Source organism: Mya arenaria, chromosome 8, assembly GCF_026914265.1.
Source record: "Mya arenaria isolate MELC-2E11 chromosome 8, ASM2691426v1".
NCBI classification, from domain to species: domain Eukaryota; kingdom Metazoa; phylum Mollusca; class Bivalvia; order Myida; family Myidae; genus Mya; species Mya arenaria.
In genome coordinates, this window is record NC_069129.1 from 26,670,663 (window position 1) to 26,694,433 (window position 23,771).

General features: G+C 34.7%; 1 protein-coding gene across 2 annotated transcripts in view; it reads right to left on the reverse strand.

Annotated features, from left to right (window-relative positions):
- The window catches only part of LOC128242662 (probable ATP-dependent RNA helicase DHX35), a 213,508-nt gene that overhangs the window by 149,414 nt on the left and 40,323 nt on the right, over positions 1 to 23,771 (reverse strand). For both annotated transcript variants that reach the window (XM_052959902.1, XM_052959903.1), the window contains exons 17-20: positions 18,116 to 18,240; positions 15,663 to 15,717; positions 8,077 to 8,172; positions 114 to 208 (exon numbers count right to left, since the gene is read on the reverse strand). In XM_052959902.1, coding sequence (XP_052815862.1) covers positions 114 to 208; positions 8,077 to 8,172; positions 15,663 to 15,717; positions 18,116 to 18,240 — 371 coding nt within the window. The remainder of the gene's footprint in view (positions 1 to 113; positions 209 to 8,076; positions 8,173 to 15,662; positions 15,718 to 18,115; positions 18,241 to 23,771) is intronic.

Below are 23,771 nucleotides of genomic sequence, written 5' to 3' on the forward strand. Positions count from 1 at the left end.
ATAACGAGTCACTTCAGAGTTTGGGCCTGTCTGGATGACCAACACATTCTAACTATAACATCAAGGCCTATCTGGATGAGCAATATATTCTAACTATAACATGGACTACTCACTGCAGTATGTCTTTGCCCTGTTGGGGTTACAAAGACATTTTGTATCTGTGACATGGCTGCTACAATAACAACCTCTTCTGAGCAGCCAAACTCTCCTGTAATAAGGGGGAAGAAACATATTTTATTTTATATAAAAGGGAAAATTCTTCATATGAAAGGACACCTTATAATTGATATTTGATAGGGGAATACTTCTTAAAGCTGCACTCTCACAGATTGAATGTTTTGACGACTTTTTTATTTTTTGTCTTGGAACGAGCCAATTTTTGCGAAAATCCATGGAAACCAGTTATAAAAGACTGCTGACAAAAAATTAGATCGCATTTTTTTATATTTAAGTTCTAAAAATGATATTTTATGACTTTTTCTTTAACCGTTAGTAACGGTTTAAGCCATAAAACATTAATTTTCGGACAGAAATATGAAAATCATTGGTTTGCAGAAATTTACGCAGACATTTGCTCTTTCCAAGACAAAAAATAAAAAAGTTGTAAATATGGTATATTTGTGAGAGTGCAGCTTTAAGAAGAAATACCCAATGAAGGGGAATACATAATAAGTGGAATACTTAACAAGGGAGAATACTCAATAAGGGGGGCACTTAAAAAGGGGGAAAAGACCTGATGAAGGGGATGTGTAATGAAGGAAAAAAACTCAATGAAGGGGAATATTTAATACAGACGATATTCTTAGCAAGGGGGATATTTAGTAAGGAGAAGTACTTAGTAAGAGTGATCAGAGTAAGGGGGAATACCTAATAAAGGGGAATATTTAATAGGGAGAAATACTTAGTAAGGGGGACTTAGTAAGGGGAAGTACTTAAAAATGAGAAATACTTCAAAAGAAGAAAAATTTTAATAAGGGGAAAATATTTTTTTCTCACAGGGAAATACTTAATAAAGGAAAATAATCAATAAAGGGGAAAATACTTCATAAGGGAGAATTTACCTTTTATTCTTAAAGTCATCAGTGGCGATTCAAAATATTTGGGGATCCCAATTTCAAGTGTGGGGGAGGGGTATTTATCCATATGCTTGTCAACAGCATTATATTGTGACTCAATGTTGAACCCCCTTCAGCAAAAGCTTTAAACAATTAACTGTTACCAAACAACAAACAAATATCTTTATAACACTCAGGTCATACATACATGACAACATGAGGACAAATAATTTTAGTCAGCAGTGTCAATAAAAGCTTAATTATACTAATACGAAGAAGGATGGCTTTGTCTCGAGTGGCGGAAATAAAACGTGTTTTTTTTGGGGGGTTTTCATGGTCGTACCTGTATCGAATATATATCTTATCATGGAAAAGAAGGAGACAGTTATTTTAAATATCTTTACCAAATACGAGGGATAAAAGGAATATTCAATATAGTGCCAGATTTCAAAGGCTGTGCCTTGGACAAGCATATCGTATAAATAAATTACTAACGTTATTGGGGAACTCAGTATAATTAATTCAATTTAACAAAAAAATAGAGAAATTACACTGGCTGACATGCGTTGCATATTAAATGTTTCACAAATAAGGCTACTCTTGTCAATAGTTTAACATTTGTGCAAGTTAACAGTTCCTTGTATTTAATTGTATTTGGCCTATTGAAATAATAGGTTGGTAGGTACTTTCTTCTGATATTTGAAAAGGATGGGCAAACTAGTAAGTAGTGGTATTCATCACTCATTTTAGTTTTTGTTATTTTTCTGAGACAACTAAGATGAACTTGCTCAATAATTTTTAGGTTTTCATAGCCCCATACCTCAGCAGAGTATACTAGTATTGGCAATATTGTATAGTCAAATAATTGTAATTGTAAGTCTGTCGGTAAATCTTACCAATGACTCCCACGGAGACAAAATGCATAAAACAAATAAAGATGTGCCATAGCTATGTTATTCCTACCCGCCCAGCCCAACCTCCTAATTAACCAGTTTGTTGTCATTGCACCTGTTATATATTATAAATTGTCACGAAGTAAAAAAAGTCGCTTTGAGCCCTTTAACTATACATTCTGCAATTTATTGTTTATGGCAACCAACTTAAGGTGCAATAATTATATAGTAACGAAGACCTCATAAACAACTCGGCATAAGATTATTAAATAGGTACATAAAATATTTTAAAAACAACATTAACTACATAATAATCTCTGCAAAAAATAGTGCTATGATATACTAGGCAAAGAACGTCTTATAAAAATAATTTGCAAGCGCAAAATTATTAGTTACTATGGTAATATAGTCATAAAATTTACAGCTCTCATAAAAGTGAGTACTTATTGTTCATTAACTTTATGGAAAGTGCAACCATAGTAGCTCTCAAATATGCCAAAAACTTCTGCTACTAAGGCGAGAATTAATTAATCAATAAGCTTTTGGCTAATTTCCAAAATATGACATCCACAGATTTTGTGTTTCCTCACATACTGAATTGCAATGAACTACAATTATATAGTATACACTTCAAATTAAAACTAGAGCTATCACTGAAGGTGATTAATACCCCCGAACGCCGCCTCTCATTATGATTTATCATTGAATGAAGTTTTATGAAATTCCATCAAGTAGTTTTCAAGTTACTGTACGGACAAAAGTTTGACAAAAAAACAACACAGAAAGGGCAATAACTCTGTAACTTTCTAAAATAGTGTAATGATTCATGTACACTGAACTCCTTCTCATTGTGCTGTACCATTGTATAAAGTTTTATTACATTATATCTGGTAGTTTTCCAGTTATGTTCAGGACAAAATTAAGTAACAAAGGGCAATAACTCTGTAATTGACTGAAATAGAATTGCGGTTCCTAAACACTGCACTTCCTCTCATTATGATCTATCACTATATGAAGTTTTATTAAATTCCATCCAATAGTTTTCAAGTAATGCTCCGGACAAGAAAAAGTAACAAAGGGCAGTAACTCTGTAATTGGCTGAAATAGAATTGTGGTTCCTGTACACTGCACTCCCTCTCATTATGATCTATCATTGTATGAAGTTTTATTAAATTCCATCCAATAGTTTTCAAGTAATGCTCCGGACAAGAAAAAGTAATAAAGGGCAGTAACTCTGTAATTAGCTGAAATAGAATTGTGGTTCCTGTACACTGCACTCCCTCTCATTATGATCAATCACTGTATGAAGTTTTATTAAATTCCATCCAATAGTTTTCAAGTTATGCTCCGGACAAGAAAAAAGTAACAAAGGGCAGTAACTCTGTAACTTGCTGAAATAGAGTTGGTTATGGCTCTTGTGCACTGCACTTCCTCTCATTGTGCTTTACCATTATATTAAGTTTTAATAAATTCCATCTAGTAGTTTGCAAGTTAATGTCTGGAAAAATATTTGACAGCAAAAAACAAACAAATAAAGGGCAATAACTCAGTAATTAGCTAAAGTAGAGTTATGGTTCTTGAACACTGCACTTCCTCTCATTGTGCTTAACCATTGTATGAAGTTCCAATGAGTTCCATCCAGTACTTTTCAAGTTATACTCTGGACAAACAAAAGTAAAAAAGGGCAATAAGTCAGTAATAAGCAAGAATAGAGTTATGGTTATTGTACACTGCACTTCCCCTCATTATGCTCTATCATTGTATGAAGATTAATCCAATTCCATCCAATAGTTTTAAAGTTATGCTCCGGACAAGGTAAATTGCAACAGACCGACCGACGGACTGACGGATCGACCGACCGACCACAGGGTGACTCCAATATACCCCCTTCAAACTTGGTTCACAGCAGTTCTAATTCATTTCAAACCAAAATGAATGTCTATCTATAGAAAAAATTTCGGTCACTCATTTTTGCAAACGAAACAGTTCAAAAATGCCAATTTTCGGTAATTGAAGGGCCATAACTCTCCCCTTACTATGTACAGCTGCAAACAAAACCCCAGGTGCACAACTTTATCATCTCAACAACATTACGCTAAAGTTTCAAGACCCTAGGTCAAAGATGCATAATACTTATACCAATGGAATCATGGACGAAGGCACAGACTTACAAATGCAAATCTATATGCCCCACTATAAGAGGGGGCATAAAAATGTATTCTAAACATATATGTATGTAAAAGTATGACATCACTGTTCAATAAATGAATTTCTACCAATAAAACAAATATTCTGACCAAGTTTCATAGAGTGTGCAGTAAATGTGGTCTATAGTGACTACATGTTTTGTAAGCATTTGACCTACTTTTTATCTAACTTGACCCATATTAAAAAATGAGCTAGAAATCACACACAAAAAAATGGCTTATTCCAACACAAAAAAATAAACTATTAAGCGTGGTAATCATTGGAGACCAAAAGTGAATTTTATTGACTGGAAATGTAACCTAAATAATTTATGATAAAAATGCAGTACAAATAACCGTATTTTACTGACATCTCAAGAGCTTAACTAAATAAAGCACCAAACTTCACATTAGCAAAAAAACGCCCATTTCTTGTAACTAAATATAACATAAGGGTAAATTAAAACAAGTTCTGATATAAATCAGGCAAATTAATCTCAGTCAAGAGGTTGTAAAAAAATCTCCTGAATGGGTCTTTCTGAAATCAATCTTTTTATTCCGGAAGTATCTTCCGACGCACATTATAGATTTAAAAAGAGTAAAAATGGCAGTCTAGGTTTCATCTTAAGAAGTCTTCAGTAGTTGATTGGAAACATATTTTTCGCTAAAGGTCACCACAACCTTGACCTTTAACCCACTTACCACAAAATCAATGGGGTTTATCAGTGCTGGTTAATAACAACCTGCCTACTAAGTTTCATGTCTCTCAGCCTGAGTGTTCTTTCATCTTTGACATTTGATCTACTGACCTCAAAAATCAATAGGTTACATCTGCTGGTCATCATCAACCAGCCTACCAAGTTTACTAAGCGGTCTTCATTTATTGATGGGAAACATTGAGGACAGATGGACGGAAATTTGGTCCGAATACTATGATCTGCCGCAATTTGGGGGCATAAAAATCAGGGCAATCAAATTCAATCATCCTGTACAGTGTGGACAAAAAACATGGTGTCAGTGAGAAAGAAACAAGTAATACTTAGATGACATGAATTGACATTTTAGTTATTAAAAATAGGCAGAATAAGCAAAGCGAACAAGCCCTTCTTAGTCATTAAAATGGTATTTCAGGTCATCTTACTGTTTAAGAATACTACTTAATTGGCTGACATATTGTCAACGCAAACTCTGACGCCGGGATTGTGTATTGAATGAGTGGCAGTAAGTGGACCTTTAAACACCTGCAAAGGTTGAAATTCTTAATAATTAAGTCTGATACTTATATAATTTTCTTTCTGCAATTTTATGGGCTGAAAATGTTGCATTCTGATATATTTTTGTCAAACATGATGCCCCTAAGAGATGCCTTGTCATAAAAATGTGAAAGATGGAATAAAAAGAAGAAAAACATTGATTATTAATATTAATATTGGTTTCAATAATAACTTTCAGTAAAGTGAAGACAGAAAATTTCACCTTTAATCTGCCAACAAAAGTTTTCATAAGACTGCTCCCTTGACCTTTGATCTACTGACCCTCCTCCAAGAAAACATATCAGGTCATCTACTGGTCAATGGCACCATACCAGTGAAGTTTCATGATCCTAGGTCAAACTATTTTTGAGATATTTCTAGTTATTTAAAAAGCATTTGACATAACAACCAACATATTGCCATATAATCATTAATTGGTTTTATTAAGTGTTTTTTTAAGAGAGTGCGTGCATGTGGGCATGCGTACTGAGAGGTCAAGCGTGATGGCTAGTTTAAGGACATTTGTGCCAAACACCAAGATATTCATTATTTATATATGCTTTACTAAACAACTAATTTGGCAACTGGTCACAATAGCAGTGTTAAATAGCAATCGGTTTGAAATACATTGATCTTTTGCATGAAATAGCACTATACCTCTACAGTAAAAATATCAAGAAAAAACAGTATAGCAGATATAACGTAACTGTTGTTTTTTAAACAATTTTGTTTCAGCGTGGATGACCTTGACCTAGCAACCCACAGTATAACTATACAGGCCATATCGTCTGTATCAATTAATTCCGTATTATTCAGACATTTTTAAAGTTTCATTTAATTTTTTATTTTGCATTCCAGACGAAGAAATTCTTATAAGAATGTTGATGATTGGATTCTGCAGAAATTGGGCAAAGAAACTCCACCATGTCTGCAAATGATTAGGTTTCAATTATGCCAAATGGACTTGTCACTTTAAGTGTAAGTCTGGGTCTCATTCCACATCATAATGTTTATGCAACTCTCAAATTTAAATGTCTGTGCTATTAGGCAAAAAACCCAAAAACTTTTGGTTCGGGTTACCAGCCCCAAGCTACATAAAAGGTGCCAACCCTAATGCTTTTGTAATCCGTTAATAGAAATATTAATGATAATAATTTAAGTTTGTGTTTTAACATATAGTTTGTACAGAAGATAACTATATTCCCTAACTTCAACGCCATTCCCCCAATGATGAGAATATTGTTCTTACATAAAGCCTTATAAAAAAAAAAAAATAATAATAAAGCCTACCTACCCTAGCTGTTCTTAAAAAGGTTATTATTTCTTTTGGCCGATTCACAGTGCCAGCGCAAAAAGTGCTGGTGACAACAAGAACAAAGTGTTCTTTGCATATATATATAAATCCTTTTGGTTTACAAAAATAAAGGTAAGTTATTCAGCAATTTAATTTAGTAGAAAAGGAAAGAAGTGATGTTTTTTTCAAAATAATTGTACTGTCTATGCATTTTTTGAAAAATAAGCGTGATAAGTTCAAAAATTGGGATAAATAAGAAAATTTATTTGACATATAAACGGTTGAATTTCCTGCTTTTTCTGATGTTATAGTATATAATATGTGTAACTACAGTCTATTTCTATTACCTACAAGACAGCAATTGACAAGCTTGTCAGACTTTTTGATCTTTTTTTTTTTTTTTCAAAATTATGATTAAAATGAAAACTAAGAAATGCATTTTATAATTAAAAAAAAAGAACTCACGCCAATCTGTTTAGAATGGTTGTCACTTGTGTGTTGGTGTATTTGAAGGTTTTTGGTTTTTGTCAGGATACAAGGGCGGATATTAAAAGAAATTCAGGTAGAAGGGGTAAAATGAATTTTTAAGATTTTTTTTTGAAGACTTTGGGGTATATATGGACTCTTTTTTACGATAATTTAGGATAAACGGTGTTCAGAATAACAGTGTTTGAGTGCAGAGGTCTAAGAAAAAGTGAAGTTTACTTTAAAGCTCCACTTTCACAAATTGACAGTTTTGACTTTCATTTTATTTTTTGTCTCAGAATCAGCCGATTTTGGCACCAAAGACTTCAATACAGTCATATAAGATAACACACAAAAGAACAGATCTGAATTATTTGGAAAACTGCCTTAACGCTTATTTTAAATCTTAGCATTAGTAATGCTTTTAGCCATAAACATCAGTTTTTCAGCATAAATATGAGAAATTGCAATCTGATATTTTGTAAGCAGTCATAGATCATTGGTTTCAAGACATTTACGCAAAAATTGCCTCATCAATTGATTGGTGCATTTAGTGAACATTTCTCTATTCTGACACCAAGACTTGCACTGAACCAATATGTTAATATTAAGAAAATTATTTAAGTTTGGCTTCCACCTTTATATATATGAATATTATTATCTATCAATCTATCATTAAAAACTCTATGCTCATCAAAATTAGACTTTAGGGTTGAAAATGTTACCCAAATTCTTACGATGGTTTGGGCAGCAATATTTTTAACAAGCCCTGCTATATAAATCTAGAATCTGAGCAAACCATGAAAGCTTTTCGGGAGCCCAGGGTTTACTGGATTGTGGGCTGTGTTAAATTAACCACTGCTATTAAATTTTGACCAAATTATTGAAATCTAGAGCTTAACTGTAAATGCAATATGATTATATACCCACCAGAGACCAGCAGCATCTTCGCAAAAGAGGGGGTAAGTGGACACTCCGCCATTCTGAGACCGAGAGGAGACGTCAAGTTACCGTTGTCATCAAGGGCTGTAAAATTGCAAAAAGCCAAATCATTCATCATGATCCATCAATGTAATGGGAATAATGCCACAGTTTTTGAAATCAGATTACAATACGGTCGCACACCTACATAATACACTAAGAGTTTAATTGAAGCTAAGTAACTTGGTCGTAAAAAATGCCACCATTTGTACACAATATAATATCATGACCACAACAAACGACTCCTTGTTTGGTGTGTAACACAATCAATTAGGTCATTAGATTTTAATTTCATCATACATTTTTCTAAACAAGAGGGCCAAGATGGCCCTTTATCGCTCACCTGAATAAACTTAAAAAAGGTGCTCTGAACTTTTCTATAATAAATGGGCAATAACTCTCAGGTGACTACAAAGCATTGACTAGCCTTGAAGCCCATATACCACAAGCATACATGTGAACTCTACCGGCGGTAGGTAAATTATACCGCTTTTGAGACCCTTCTAATGCCATACCGCTTTCCCGGCAAATCTACCGCTATTGAAAGCTCTTTTAAAAAACCTCAAAATTATATCAAATTGGCCTTAAATTTTCTTTTAAAACCTCAAAATTCTTTCAACCATGCCATATTAATCTGTCACACTAAAGAACATGGTGCAATAAACTACTTGTCAAATCACTTCAAACTTCGGCCGAGATCGTTGCAAAGTTACCAGTGCGCTACAAAAGATCATTTATCAGCATTTTTTGTTAATTGGCATCCTACTAATCAGCATTTTAGTAAATATCAAAGACATTAAAAAACTGTCAAAACATTAAAGAAAACAACATTTCCAAGGTGTTGTTATTATTTATTTGGTGTATAAAATTTTACGACATTTTGGCGGGAAACTTGACATACACAAATCTGCAGTCGTCTGTCCTTACACTCCGACTTGTTTTGGCAGTCTGATTTGATTTTTCAGTAGCTCTTCTGAATATAAACTTGTTTTTACAAGTCAGATGTAATATTCCTTCTGTTTCTCAATCAAAAACACTGACATTTGACAAGTCTCTTAACCATGATATATTTTCCAAAAATCTAAAAATAGTAACAAATATCACGTTTTAGTTTACATTGTTTCCATCATTGTTTTTGACTGAATATTAAAGGAATTAGAAATTCTACCGCTTTTGGACCCAAACTTACACTTCTGAGAGCTAAATCTTTCTCTCTGTCATTGCCAAAGGTGCACATGTCTGGCCAAAGTGAAACTAGACTGTCTCATATTTTAAACAGGCGTATAAAAGATGAAATTATGCATTTGTTTAAAAAGTTACAAAGGGCCATAACTCTAACAATATTTAAGTTGGGAGTTACATAATTTGTAAAAAAAAAACCATACATTGTTACTGTTTAAGTTAAACAAAAAAATGGGGAAAAAAGGAAAAAAACAAATAAATTTATATTAAATGATAAAAAGATTCCTACTTCTACCACCCCAGATAAGTAGATCAAAATATTTTGCCATTCTGGAAATCCTTTTCTTGCCCACAGGCAAAGATAAAAAATGTGCCTGTATGGAACTACTTTTGTTTTAACTATCCAGAAGAGTTCCAATGAAAAACTACAGTTTTACTATATTTTCTTTCATTAAGGTGGGAGGAAAAGCATATACCATGGCCCCTCGTGTGAAATAGGACAACCCAAACCTGGTAAACCTTGTTTTCGTAAAAAGAGGCCGTGAGCTGTCTCATATGTTTTTCCCTTTTTAAAAGTAGTGTATAAAATAACAGTTTCCCTGTTTAAAGCATATCTGTTTTATAATGAGACAGATTAAAATACCGACCCTATTTTTAAACTTACTGGGACTTACCTGGTTGAAAAACCCAGTAAATTGCAAAATTGGAAAATTGTGCAAAAAATATTCAAAAGATGCACGTGTCGTAAGCCATTTGATACATCTTGATACATCAGTAAGTAAGATTGAATGCGTTGTACACAGCAATGTCAATTTATGTAAGTTTTTGACAATTTGCTCTTTTTCTTGCAAGTGCATCATCTGGTGTCAAGTCCCTTTAAGGCCATTCTTAAAACCTGTTAAGTTTAAGCTGTTTCCTAACTCCACAATAAAATTGCCACAGGTCAAATGCCAACAGTTATCTGTTGTTGTTTTTTCATTAATAAAGGGGCATAACTCTACAATTATTAAAGCCAGAGTTATGGGCCTTGCTGTATAAGTGTGTTTCTGACAAAATATGTACTTATTTTCAGTTGAATATCTTGTATCCTGGAGTTATGGCCAAGGTTCGAGGTTTTGCTTGACACAGACTTCAATAACAACACCAAGGCTTTCAAAACAAGAGCTGTCACATGACGTACACCCCTGGTTGGGCTTTGTCGAATGGATAGCCAATATTAGAGCACAAGACATGTTTGTATCATTATATGATGCTACATACCAAATATCGAGGGTCTATGCACAGTTGTTTCAGCCCAGAAGATTTTTTCAAAGATTTCCCCGATATATATATTGATGTTAAATAAGTGTCAACGCCAGGGCATGGTCAATTTTTATCCAAAGAGCTTAATTTGAACAATCTGGGTAGAGGACCACTGGACAATTTTACACACCAACTTTATAAAAAAATGTTTTAAAGTTTTCCTTTTAGTTGCTACGGCAACCAGAGTTCTCCGAGGAATTCAGTTCTTTGAACAATTTGAAAAAAGGGCACCACTCAAGGAACTTCCCTGTGAAGTCTTGTCAATATCATCCAAGTGGTTTAGGAAAAGATGTTTTTCAAAGCAATTACTGATGACGGCCAATGAACTATGGTCATAGACCAATCATAATCAACTTTCACTTCAAACTTAAAACAAAATTATGGCCTAAAGCCAAAAAAAAAGAATTTCTTGTTTCTGGTCACGGGCCTCAAAATCCTAAGGGTCGGTAGGTAGGGATTTTTTTTTTGTCTTCTTTTTTAATAAACCTTTGGATCGGAATGTTGAATGTATTGTCTGCAAGCATTAGCACAGTACTATAAGCTCCCTTTAGTAGGATCAAATGACTTAAGACTTGTCTGTTGTAAAAATATCCAAGTTGTACCGGTAAGTGTTAAAAAAAATGCATGTATTATTTGTTATGTAATCCAATGCATCCTTGTCAAAATCCAATATGCCAGGACATTTTTCTCGCTTTACTTTCAGTTTCATTCTCACCTTAGGATTCTTCCGGAAGTAAACAAAAACATTCAGCGTTCCTATTGCCAATATCCCAACATTGTTCATTTATAACTAGAACTGTAAGCCATAGGCTAACGAATACCCCCCACCCCTCCATGTCTAGGTTGTTTGCCCTGGAGTTAGGCCGGACAAAGCTAATTTTGCCCACAAGGGGAGATAACTCCAGTCAGGGTCATGTGACCTGTACCAAATTCACAGAGGCGAAAGTTTACAACATGGCCATTAATTTCTGAAAGTTTGATAAAGATTTGTTGAATAATAACAAAGATGAATCCCGGACAGGGCTTATTTTGCGTACTTTAACACATCAAGGGGAGATAACTCCAGTCAGGGTCATGTGACCTGTACCAAATTCACAGAGGCGAAAGTTTACAACATGGCCATTAATTTCTGAAAGTTTGATAAAGATTTGTTGAATAATAACAAAGATGAATCCCGGACAGGGCTTATTTTGCCTACTTTAACACATCAAGGGGAGATAACTCCAGTCAGGGTCATGTGACCTGTACCAAATTCACAGAGGCGAAAGTTTACAACATGGCCATTAATTTCTGAAAGTTTGATAAAGATTTGTTGAATAATAACAAAGATGAATCCCGGACAGGGCTTATTTTGCCTACTTTAACACATCAAGGGGAGATAACTCTGGTCAGGGTCATGTGACCCGTACCAATTTCACAGAGGCGCAAGTTTACATCATGGCCATTAATATCTGAAAGTTTGAAAAAGATTTGTTCAATAACGACAAAGATGAATCCCGGACAAAAAAAAAACGGACGGACAGACGGACAGACGGACAGACAGACAGACGGACAACCCGATTCCAGTATACCCCCCCCCCAAACTTTGTTTTGGGGGGTATAAAAATGGCAGAGCAATCCACATGTTATGTAATAGAACTTTACTGTAGATAGACCAGGACGTCAAATAGTTCTCCTTTCACTTTCATTAAAATTGACAGGAAGTATATATAAAAGCACCTGTTTCCCACGCTTTTTGGACCATGTGCATGCGCAGGAGAGCTAGACGAAAATTGTTTATTTTTTACGCATTTACAAACTTCCAAGATTTATATTTTTAGTTAATAGGTGAAATTGAATTAAATAACATTTCAATTGTTGATATATAAAGATTGTAGTTCGAATTTAGCTAGAACTGTCGAAGGTATCCATTTACATAATGGCGGAGTTATTACGACATTGAGTTTGACTGCTGTTAATGGACACTTTGGTCGTTAATTGCTATTGTCATGTGTTTACTTTAAAGATACTTAAATTTAATAAACAAACATTCAGCGCATGTATTGCAGCCACATTGAACTTCAGTTTCAGGACTAACGACTCTTGCACTGAAATTCTCTCAGGTCAAAGGTGACACTTACGTGCGAACTTGGGTCATTGATGATATCTCATGAGAGGTAGGGTCCATTGAAAGCCCTGTTTAAATATCGTTGTCGGATAGCACGGTTTATTTTTCATATCCAGTACCGTTTTCCCGGGACTGGGGTCTACCAAAATCCATTTTGGGGCAAAAAAAAGTATGGTCTTGGGGGAAAAAGTATGGTCCGTCGGGTGACCAGAAACAATAACTTATTTTTTGGCCTGACCTAATTGTTCTTAGTTTAATATAAAAATTCTTGTAGATCGTGTTGCATTATTTCCAAGAACTTTCTATTCAAAGATGAATATACATGTATTATTTTGCAGTCTTATGGAATATTGTGTTGTAATATTTCCTTTAGGCGACTGTAAATTAATTTTTAAATTTTCATCCCTGCCCGCCCCTTTTTGCCACCAAGCCTTGAATTTTATTGACTCAAATGTTGAACTAGGGTCTGTATTTGTGTATCAGTCCAGTACTTTAATGCTGTGCGGGAACAATGTTTATTCATACCTACGGTATCGATGTAAAACATTCCCATGTAAAAAAGGAGAATTGTTACAATCATGTTTGTGGTTTGTCTTAAGAACACATGTATATGGTCCCTCATGCAACCATAAAAAAAAATACGAAAACATATTCAACGGTAAAAAGGTCATCTAAGAAAAATAAAAAATAAAATGTCACCCCCCCCCCCCCTCCCCCGCCCCATTTAAAAATAAAATGGATGAAAATCTCACAATTGATTTATGTTGGCCTTATTTCCAAGAAATTTCTATTTAAAGTTAAATATATATATATGTATTATAAAGAAAAAAATGTGCAATGTCACTAAAATAAATCTTAGTTTTTCTTCTTGAAAAATGTTTTATTTATGAAACTTTAGAAGGACAAATAAAGCAACAAATCTTATCTAATGATGACAAAAACAAGCTTGCCTGCCAGAAAGTAAGACTATCTGAAAAATAAATCAAATAAATTACAGACCATTATAACTCTTTTTTTCATTTAGATTTAAGCATGAATTTAAAAGACTTCTTTTAGAAGATAATCTCAGTCGCATGTCTGCAAACACCATATTAGAAGTTATGAAAGATTCTGGGGACATTTCAGTAAAAATATTGATGACATAAGGATTCATGAAAGACCACAACAAATAAGACAAACAACAGCACCTTTTGCCGGTGCTGAACACTCATCTGATTGTATCCTTTTACAGTTTATTTATTCCATTTATTACATTTGATAGTGAATAGGTATTCCAAAGTTTGAAAATGATAGCTTTGATAGTTTGCATGTATTTAGTGACCCAAGCAAAAACTTAAAAAGTCCAAAATACTAAAATATCCCCCACCCTGCCCCTACCCTTCCAAATGTGTGACTCAAAAACCAGTTTGATATATTGAAGTGCATTATCAATTTATTGTCTGTGAAAAAAATTGAAATCAAAATATAATTTCCTATCAATTACATTATATTTTCTTGCGTGACATATGATCGCCAAAGAAACATTTCTGTGAAATTATTTGAAAATCTGGTTAATGGTTTCTGAAGAGAAGTTTTCCATTTAGACATATAGTGGTAACTAGCCCCCTGGCATACATTTTTTTATAAATCAACATGGTGTGAAGGAATTTGACAGAGGGTCACCTTAGGAACATATAATTATTTCTGTGAAATCTTTTTGAAATTGGGTCGTTTCTGAAGAAGATTTTAAAAGTTTTCCATATAGACATATTGAGAAAAGAAGCCTGCCCAATGGCAGTCATGTTTTTTTAACAAATTAACATGGGGGGGGGGGGAGGAATTTGATACAGGGTCACCTAAGAAACATCCCTGTGAAATTATTTGGAAATCCAGCCAGCAGTTTCTGAGAAGAAGATTTTCAAAGTTTTTCCACTCAGATGCTATGGCAACCAGAGTTCTGCATGGAACCTCTTTTATTGAAGGAATCTGTAAGGGGATATTCATAGAACATTTCTGCGAAGTGTAGTTAGAATTGTCCCAATGGTTTAGGAGAAGAAGTTGTTTGAAGGATATTGTCGACAACAGTCGATGGACGATGACTGACAATCACCCTATCACAATAGCTCATGCTTAGCACTTTGTGCTCAGGTGAGTTAAAAACAACAATGGTACCTTTAAAAAAATATTATTAAATATTCTACAAATGTCTTTTATGGCAGCCTTCACCAATGAAAATAATACAGAAAGCATCAAATGTATTTACCGGTCCATGCATCTAGACAATTGCAATCTCTATGTATACAATATTTCTTGACTCAGTTATTGCTTTTTTAATTATCAATTCTTGCTTTACTTAATAAGGATTTCAGAAAAAAAAATTATTATGGCAGAAAACCAACCCATTGTGTGAACACATTACCCGATGGTGCTAACCATAGAATAAAGTTGGCATTGCCTTTCGTTCAATCTATTCCAAGTAAAACAGGTGGGTTATCGAAAAGCAAAGCTTAAGCCTATGGCCCATTATAGATCCTGTGATGCAGCACATTAAAATAAAACATCTAAGGATTCCAACCACATATAAGCTAGTTTTCAGATAGCTCAATTAACCATAATGTTAACAGTTGATGCCTGCTGACCCCATGTAATTTTGGTATCATTTGGAAAGGGGTTTGATTACTTCTTACATACATGTGAATTTAAACGACAAAACATATAATTATTGAAGTATGTATTTTGTTCTCTTTATTTCAACAAAAATTGGACATGAAATGACAACTTTTGCAATTGTTCAAGGCCACAAAAACTTTAATGCAATTTTATTTTTAGATCTTAATATGTTTGGGTCTTCTTTTTTCACAACACAAACCCTCTCAAATTACACTAAAATAAGACCACACATCCAAAAGTCACATACTAGCAAAGTTAAATTTTGAATTATCTTTTTTAAAGCCCATTTTCTCACCTCCTAACGCATATAGAAGTTCTAAACCTCGAACCATGTTTTGAGCCGGAGGGGCCTGAAAAGTAAAACATAAAACATTATTAATTTTAAAACAACTATTTAAATGATAACTTTATACCATGGTTAGATAGAAAGTCAGAACTTCGAATCGAATATGTTGCCTATCAGGAGAGCCCTTTTTCTCTAACCTCAGATAAGTAGATCTAAATTTTAACCATGCTAGAAATTCTTATCTTGCCCACGGGCAAAGATAAAACGCCCGTATGGAACTCCTTTTTAATAGTCATCACATTGTAATTACCTCCCTTATTGAAGACTGTCGTCTGTAGCATCATAGAAACCTTGTCTTGGTGCAAAATTTAGAAAGTTTATTAATTATTTCACGCTTCAAATGTCACCATAAAAAGGTTTTCACGCACCTTTTAAGAAATAATGCTGCACTCTCCTTAGAACTATTTAAGGACCGATTTCACTATTAACATAATCTGAATCACTACGCGCACACCCATGACAACCACGAATTATCACATATCCAAACGCATTTATTTTCACTACGCACAAAAGAGTTCCTGCAAAAACAATACATTTTTTCTTAGTTTTGTTTAACTGAGGTGGGAGAAAAAGCATCTTCCATAGCCGCTTGTGTAAGATTATAAGTATCTTCCATGGCCGAGAGTGTAAGATAGATTAATTCCGACCCGAGTGTAGGGTGTTTCGCGGAAACGAGGTCTACCGAGTTTCCGCAAAATCCCTGCGCGAGGGTCGGTATGAACCTTTCTTACACGAACGGCTATGGTAGATGCTTTTTCTCCCACCTCAGTTAAACAAAATTAAGTAAAAATGTATTTTTTGCCGGAACTCTTTTGTGCTTACTGAAAATAATTGCGTACGGATATGCAATAATTCGTGGTTGTCAAGGATATTCGCGCAGTAATTCAGAGTATGTAAATGGTCTGATTGGTCTTTAAATAGTTCTAAGAAGTGTGAAGCATTATTTCTTGAAAGGTGCGTGAAAACTGTTTTCTGCTGACATTTGAAGCGAGAAATAATTAACTCGCGTTCTACATATTGCCACCAGTCAAGGTTTCCATGATGCACTACAGATGACAGTCTTCAACAAGGGAGGTAATTACAATGTGGTGACCATTAAAAGAAGTTCCATACGGGCATTTTATCTTCGCCCGTGGGCAAGATAAGAATTTCTAGCATGGTTAAATTAATGGATCTACTTATCTGGTGGGAGAAAGGTTCATCCCAACCCTACGCTCGGGTCGGATTAACCTTTCTTACACTCTCGGCCATGGAAGATACTTTTAATTTTTTACGTTAGGTCACTATGACCTTGACTTTGACCACAAAATTAAAACTTATCATTTACTGACCTTGACCAATGTTCCTGCCAAGTTCAAATACAATACACAAAGTATTTCAGAATTAATTGATTGAATACAAAAAGTGAAATGACGTTGATATAATGGCTGTATTGGTATTGTGTCTACCATGCTTCGCAGGAGACACTTAAAGTGAGAAGATTCCAATAATTATCGCCGGTCTATCCATGATGTATAACTTTCAGAATACCAAACATTAATACATTGATGGATTATCTCCCTTAAGTTAATCTAACCACACACAGAAAAACAAGCACACTCTCATAACAATGGTCTCCCATAATAGGCCACAATGAATTATAGATTACAGTTATATTAGTTTGAAGAAGTTATTTGATTTCATTTCATTGCTTTATTTAATTCTTTAAGATAATAAATGTTTCATTCCAAAATATAACATGTATTTGAGATAATAAACATAAACCCATTTCAAACTTTGTTTGCAAAGTTAATATTAAAGGAACCAGATTGGCACCAAAAAAAAGTTTTTTTTGTAACGAATCTCAGGACAATTATTTAATAAAATGTTTTACTCTATGATATCATAATTGTAAAAAAAATATACCAAAATGTAAAAAAAATTAAGTCGTAGACCGGGTTTGGACCGGTGTTGCCAAAATTGCAGTCCAGTGATGTATCCACTGTGCTACGAAGGCTTACCCTAAACGCTTGGAATATTTAAGCTATATACCTAACTTGGTAATATCACGTGATAACATCGACTAGCCAATCACGCATAAGGAATGAATTCTACTAGGTAAGACATACCTAGTAATCTTTTTTAATGGAAAAATACGAAAAAACTGCGAAAAATAAATAATTGTAAACTATGTGGTACTTCAGTTAGTAAGTTTCAATGCATTGTACACAACGATACCAAAGTTATGTCAGTATTCGACAATTTTCTTCTTTTTTTCACTATTTCATCATACGGAATAAAGCCCCATTAATTCCCTTCCTATAAAATAAGTTCAAGATTGGAAAGGCATGGACTCATTGCTTTCTTTATCAAAACAACTTAAAGCTTGAAAGTGATGTACAAAGATCTTTTTCCAAACTTACAGAAAGGAAATGAAATCTGAGCACATTTGCAATGCCAAGGGCTTTAAGTTGGAGTATAACAGGGGCCAGATCGGATCTCTGCATTTCCGGAACAGTATTCTCTGATAACTTCTCATAAGATGATTCTGGAAAGAAAACACAATCTTTAATATAACTTAGAGGCTATCTTAGAATTCTTAAGACAACAGCCATTCCAAGGGTCTTTAGTTGCACCATAACAGGGGCCAGATCAGATCCCTGCATTTTCAGAATAGTATTTACGAGATGCTTTTTTAATGAAGAATATGATATATAATACACTTAAGACTTAAAATAATCAAATGGCCTTAGGTTGGGTTAAAGCAAGGGCCTTTAGTTGAAGTATAACAAGGGTCTTTAGTTGAAGTATAACAAGGGCCTTTAGTTGGTGTATAACAAGGGCCTTTAGTTGAAGTATAACAAGGGTCTTTAGTTGAAGTATAACAATGTCACGTAACGCCAACGCTCACTTAACTATCGTGATAGTTCGTTCAGTAACCAACCAACAACTGTTCAAGTGTTCTAAGTCTTTATTGTTCCACGTTCTTTCTAAGTATAATAATCAGTATATAATAAAGTATCATACGGGCCATATGTCTAGTCCACGCCCAAAATCTAATCTAACTAACATGAGTAACATGCGTTCATATATACTGCTGATCTCGTCCAGTTTGTGACAGGTATGCATATCTAATATCTTATTACAGACGAAGGGATGTATTCTATAGTCATGAACTGTCACGCTAATTGGTCTAATAGCCAGCGGCTATCACGAACTGTCAGCATCTAAGTGTATCTACATTTGATCCCATGATGGAGTATTTGCTTTTTGATACAAATATGGAGTATTTACTTTTTGATACAAATAAATTTTGAATTCTATTATTGATTTTTGGTAATTACTTTAAAGTGTTTCATACGTAACTTTTATGTTACGTAACACTTTAAAGTTGATACGTAACGACGGTTACGTGACATTCGTCCGATTTTTCTTAAAAGAAATATTTCATCATGGGAATTATTTCATCTTACTTAATATATTTTAATTTAATTTCGTTTCGATATCTGAAACCAGCGAAAAAAAATTAATGTTTCGATTTGCCACCAATAATCCTTGCGTTATACCTTTTATCCCAATAATTTTTTCCAATAATTTTTATCAATTTCAAGCGGCGCAAGCAACGCGTTTCCGCCCTAATCTTATTTGTAGGAAGTGTCATAAAGAGGTGATAATTATTTCGGTAAAGATCGGAGAAACTATCATTACTTAAACCCGCAGGGTTAATTGGTGTCAAAGTGAATTGCTCGCGAGAATGATGACACTTGCTAATGATGAGGTGTCAACAGGAATGGTGTTAATGTAGACTTTTAATCGGAGAGAAATACTCTGCGGTATTTAAACTTGAGAAAAACTCTGTCAATTATAATTGATTAATGATAAAGTAGATGATTGGTAACAAAAATTTAAAAGGAGTTGGTGAATATGAAGGTACGGTGTTGTTTTGGTTTTTATATGAAATATGAAGAAAACAAGAATACATGCACATAAATTATACCCGAAACCAAATAAGAAAAAAAATAATCAACAGAAACAAACACAATACACTAAACTGAAATAATAATATTTAAACACGTCTGAAAAGTCACTGAAGATGTCTCTAGTCGACACTATTGACGTCTAGGTTATTGTTCGTGGTTGGTGACCGTGGGCGGTCACTCGAGCATCCGGAGCACGTCCATGTAAGCGGCAATACCGGAAGGATGGGCGAAGCTGCTGGTCCTTGAGGCGGCAGCTCTAGATGCGCTGTGGCACGTGTCCAAACGCTTTGGAACACGGCCCGTTTATTGGTGAGGGCTCTCACCGATCTACGAACGACTGTGGAATCGGAGCAGCAAACGCAGACATGGAGTTGGCGTTGGGCTGCTACAGGGTGAATTTTCTCATGTACTTCAGTGAATAAGTCCATAAATAGCTAAATGATTCTTATGTACAAGTTCATTAATGATGTCCATCACTATTTCTGCATCGGAGTTGTCGATCTCGTTATTGACAGTTCAAAAGCAGAAGGTCCCGGTGGCTGTCAACAATATTAATTGTGGCCCTCAGGGTTTAATTCCATCCGATCCAAGCAAGGATAAAGTCGTTGGATGGCTTCGGACATCGGGTGCGCAGCCGACGTTGATTGGTTGCAGATACCCGGTTTTTCAGGCCTCGCCTCTGATTGGGCGAGAGTAGATTCCTCACTGGCCTTGTAGACCACCTGACTGTATTGTGGGTGTGGTTTGGGACGCGATCGGTCAGGAATACATTTGAGAAAGGCAGAATGATATTTACAAAGAATGAGAACGGTCACACTGACAAGCAGAACACTAGCTGCTATGATTGTAATTATTTTCCATAGTGGCCACCCAGAGGATACGTCAAGGACAGAATTGGGTAAGTAAATTAATTTATTCATTAAAGCTCTTAAGGGAAGTTCGTGTATCTGTTTCAATTCATCAGGCATTTCAATTTTTGAGACGTTAGTAAGAATCTTATGGAGAGGTTCCCAGATTTGAAGTGATGTGAAATTGGGAAGTACTTGATAATGTACATAATTATTTAATAGTAGTCTTGAACTATTTGTAAACCATGATCCCAGTGTAAAATGTTCATTATACGCTTTGCAGTTCATTTGCAACGATAGCAAACTTAAAGGAGCTTCTACTGTCTTTTTGCTATGAGTTTGAATGGAGTTTTGGCATATGATTACAAATGTTAAGTCCGTTTTGGAAGCGATCATCCAAATACCATCATATAGATATTCCGCGGCTGGTAGGCGTTTATTTGGTCTTGTTATGGTAGAGCATTGACTTTTGACTTTATTGTCTTGTTTCATAAATAAGGCTGTAATACAGAACTGGGATAAACTCATTTGATAAAGCGCCGAGCGAACTTCGCAGAATGGACTAATGCTTTGTACACAAGATTGTAATTCAAATTCAGTTAGAATGGAGAACTGAGTGCGTTCTTTATTAGTAATCATACGCGTAGAATCTAAATCATAACGAGCTGTCATACTGATATTGTCTGATTGCGTAAGACTGTGGTTTCTACTAATGAAAGGTACATCCAAATTGTAGGCTTGATATAATTCATATTGATTATTAAGTTCAGAAAGTGGAATCTTGACCGTTACAATTATATGGTCGTTATACATTATTGTGTTACATGAGAGGATTTGATAGAATTTCCAAAGTTGTGTTTGAGGGTCGGCAGGAAGGGTATATTGTTGCGGTAAATTCGAGACTATGTCTAAAAGTATTTCTCTCAAATGTAATGGTGATATCAGGCTCGGGAATATTTTGCGTGTACTAAGCATATCTAACTTAGATCTAAATTCATCCAAATACATCGTCGCGTGCATTACTAATTGTTTTATTTCTTCAACAATGAGTTTCAAATTATTGTAGTTAATCGCGTATCCTTGCACCATTTCCAGTTGTTTTTCGATCCTACCCTGCCAACGAGCCATTTTTATATTAACCATTTTTAATGCCTCGATTAATTTATTGATGGATTGCCTGTTTTCTGATATATGGGATTGTGATACGTTTAAGACTGTTAAACTACTTTCAAGAATATGTATCACCGTTTGTTGTGTACGCGCGATCTTAGCAACGTTATGTCTCAAAGCTTGAACGTCGGAATCGTCTCCTACCCCAAATAGAAATTTGAATATGCCTCCCAAAGGTAATAAAGACCGTTCAGATCGTTGTCCTAAAGTTTGTAAATCTGTATAACTATTTAATATTTTCGCGTAAGTGTTCTGTACATTTCCCAAATCTAATTGAATGTTCCTAATTGTTTCAATAAATGCGTCTTTATCAGTGTACTTATCATTTTCCGTAAAATGCATAATAACCTGATTAGCCATTTTGGTAGAATTCATTAATCTTTGATCAACTTGATCAAGAAAGTTTGCAAATACCTGAGTGTCAATTACTAGTGCTAATTGCCAGTGTGACTTAGTAATTGAGATATCTTTAAGTTTTTGAAATATGACATTATCGTATATCTCAAAAGTATCACTCATGCCAATCGCGTACCACAGTACAAGGTAATTAAGGTAATTCATCCTTGTTTCTGAAAATAGATGATTAATATAATTGATAACCATCAATCATTAATAATCGAAGTGTAGGTATTTACAGTATTTACAAACAATTACAGTATTTTCAACAATTACAGTATTTTCGCACCATTACAGTATTTTCACACGATTACTGTATTTTCACACAATGCACTTATATAGTGTGAAGTCTTCTACATATGTCAACATTCTTAAAGCAACTCGTAGTCGCAAGGTGTAGGTGTCTGATGTTTAGCACATCGTATTCATAAGAAAGGTATTGTGATTACAGCATAACGGACAAACATTTTAACATTGTTTTTATCGCGTTCTTTTTATGCCTCGAATCCTTCTTATGTTTTTTGACGTTAAGTGGGGGAGCTGAAACAGCCTCAATATTCATTGCTTCATCGTCGCTAGACTCAGGGGTTATCAGATTATCAGAATCAATATGATTTGTATCTGCGGGTGGGTTATTTAGATTGATGCCGCTCATAAGAGATTCAGAATCAGAACTGCTTAGAGTATCATTTGTCACCTCTGTTGGCATCTCTGTGACTTTAGATTTATTTCGTAGAATCTTTTGGAGTTCTGCGAGGGGTATTTCATTTTCACTATCAGAATCGGTGCCAAGTTCTTGCTTAACTCTTTTTGTTATAGGAGGTAAATTAACTTGATGGGGTTCTGAATCAATGGGCTCAGAATCATTTGAATCAGAACTTGATAAGTCACTTGGTGGGACGACATAGTTTGCTCTTCGTATAGGTCGTTTATTAGTTGTTTTGGGAATTGGCCATTCGTCAATTTTTGCATGTCGTATTTGTTCAGCGTGCACTTTAACAATAGAGTTATCAAGTTGGTTTTTTATTAGGTAGGTTAGTGGTGATTTCTGTTCGATTATCCGATAATACGGTTTCCATTTAGCATCCAATTTATTATGTCTTTGAAAGTTCTTATAATAGACAGGGTCATTTAAATTAAAGCGTATGTCTTTGGCATTCCTATTTGCATACTCTACTCGTTTTCGTTTAGATTTTTTAAGCTGTCTGCGGACTTCTACAAATGCTTTATGTTGCGCATTAAGCATAATTTGATAGTACTGTTCGCCATGGTATTTCATTCTGGGCTTAAGTAGATTATCGATTGGAAGAACCGGGTCTCGATTAAAAAGAAGGAAATAGGGTGAATGTTTAGAGCTCTCTGATGTTGAAAATCTCATGGCGGCCAAGGTCATGTTAAGATGTACATCCCATTGTCGGACATTACCCTCTACTAGTTTTGATAAAATGTTATTGATAGTTGCATGAGATCTTTCATTTTGACCGTTCGCCTGAGGGTGGTAGGTGGAAGTTTTTACATGATCTATGTTTAATTCTTTCAGAACGGCCTGGAAAGCACCGCTAGTTACTTCGCTACCATTGTCGGAGATTAAACGAAGGGGAGTTGAGTATCTACAACAGATTTCTTCTACCAGTAAGTGTATTAAGGTATCTGAACTTTTGTCAGGTGCTGGAAAAGCCTCTACA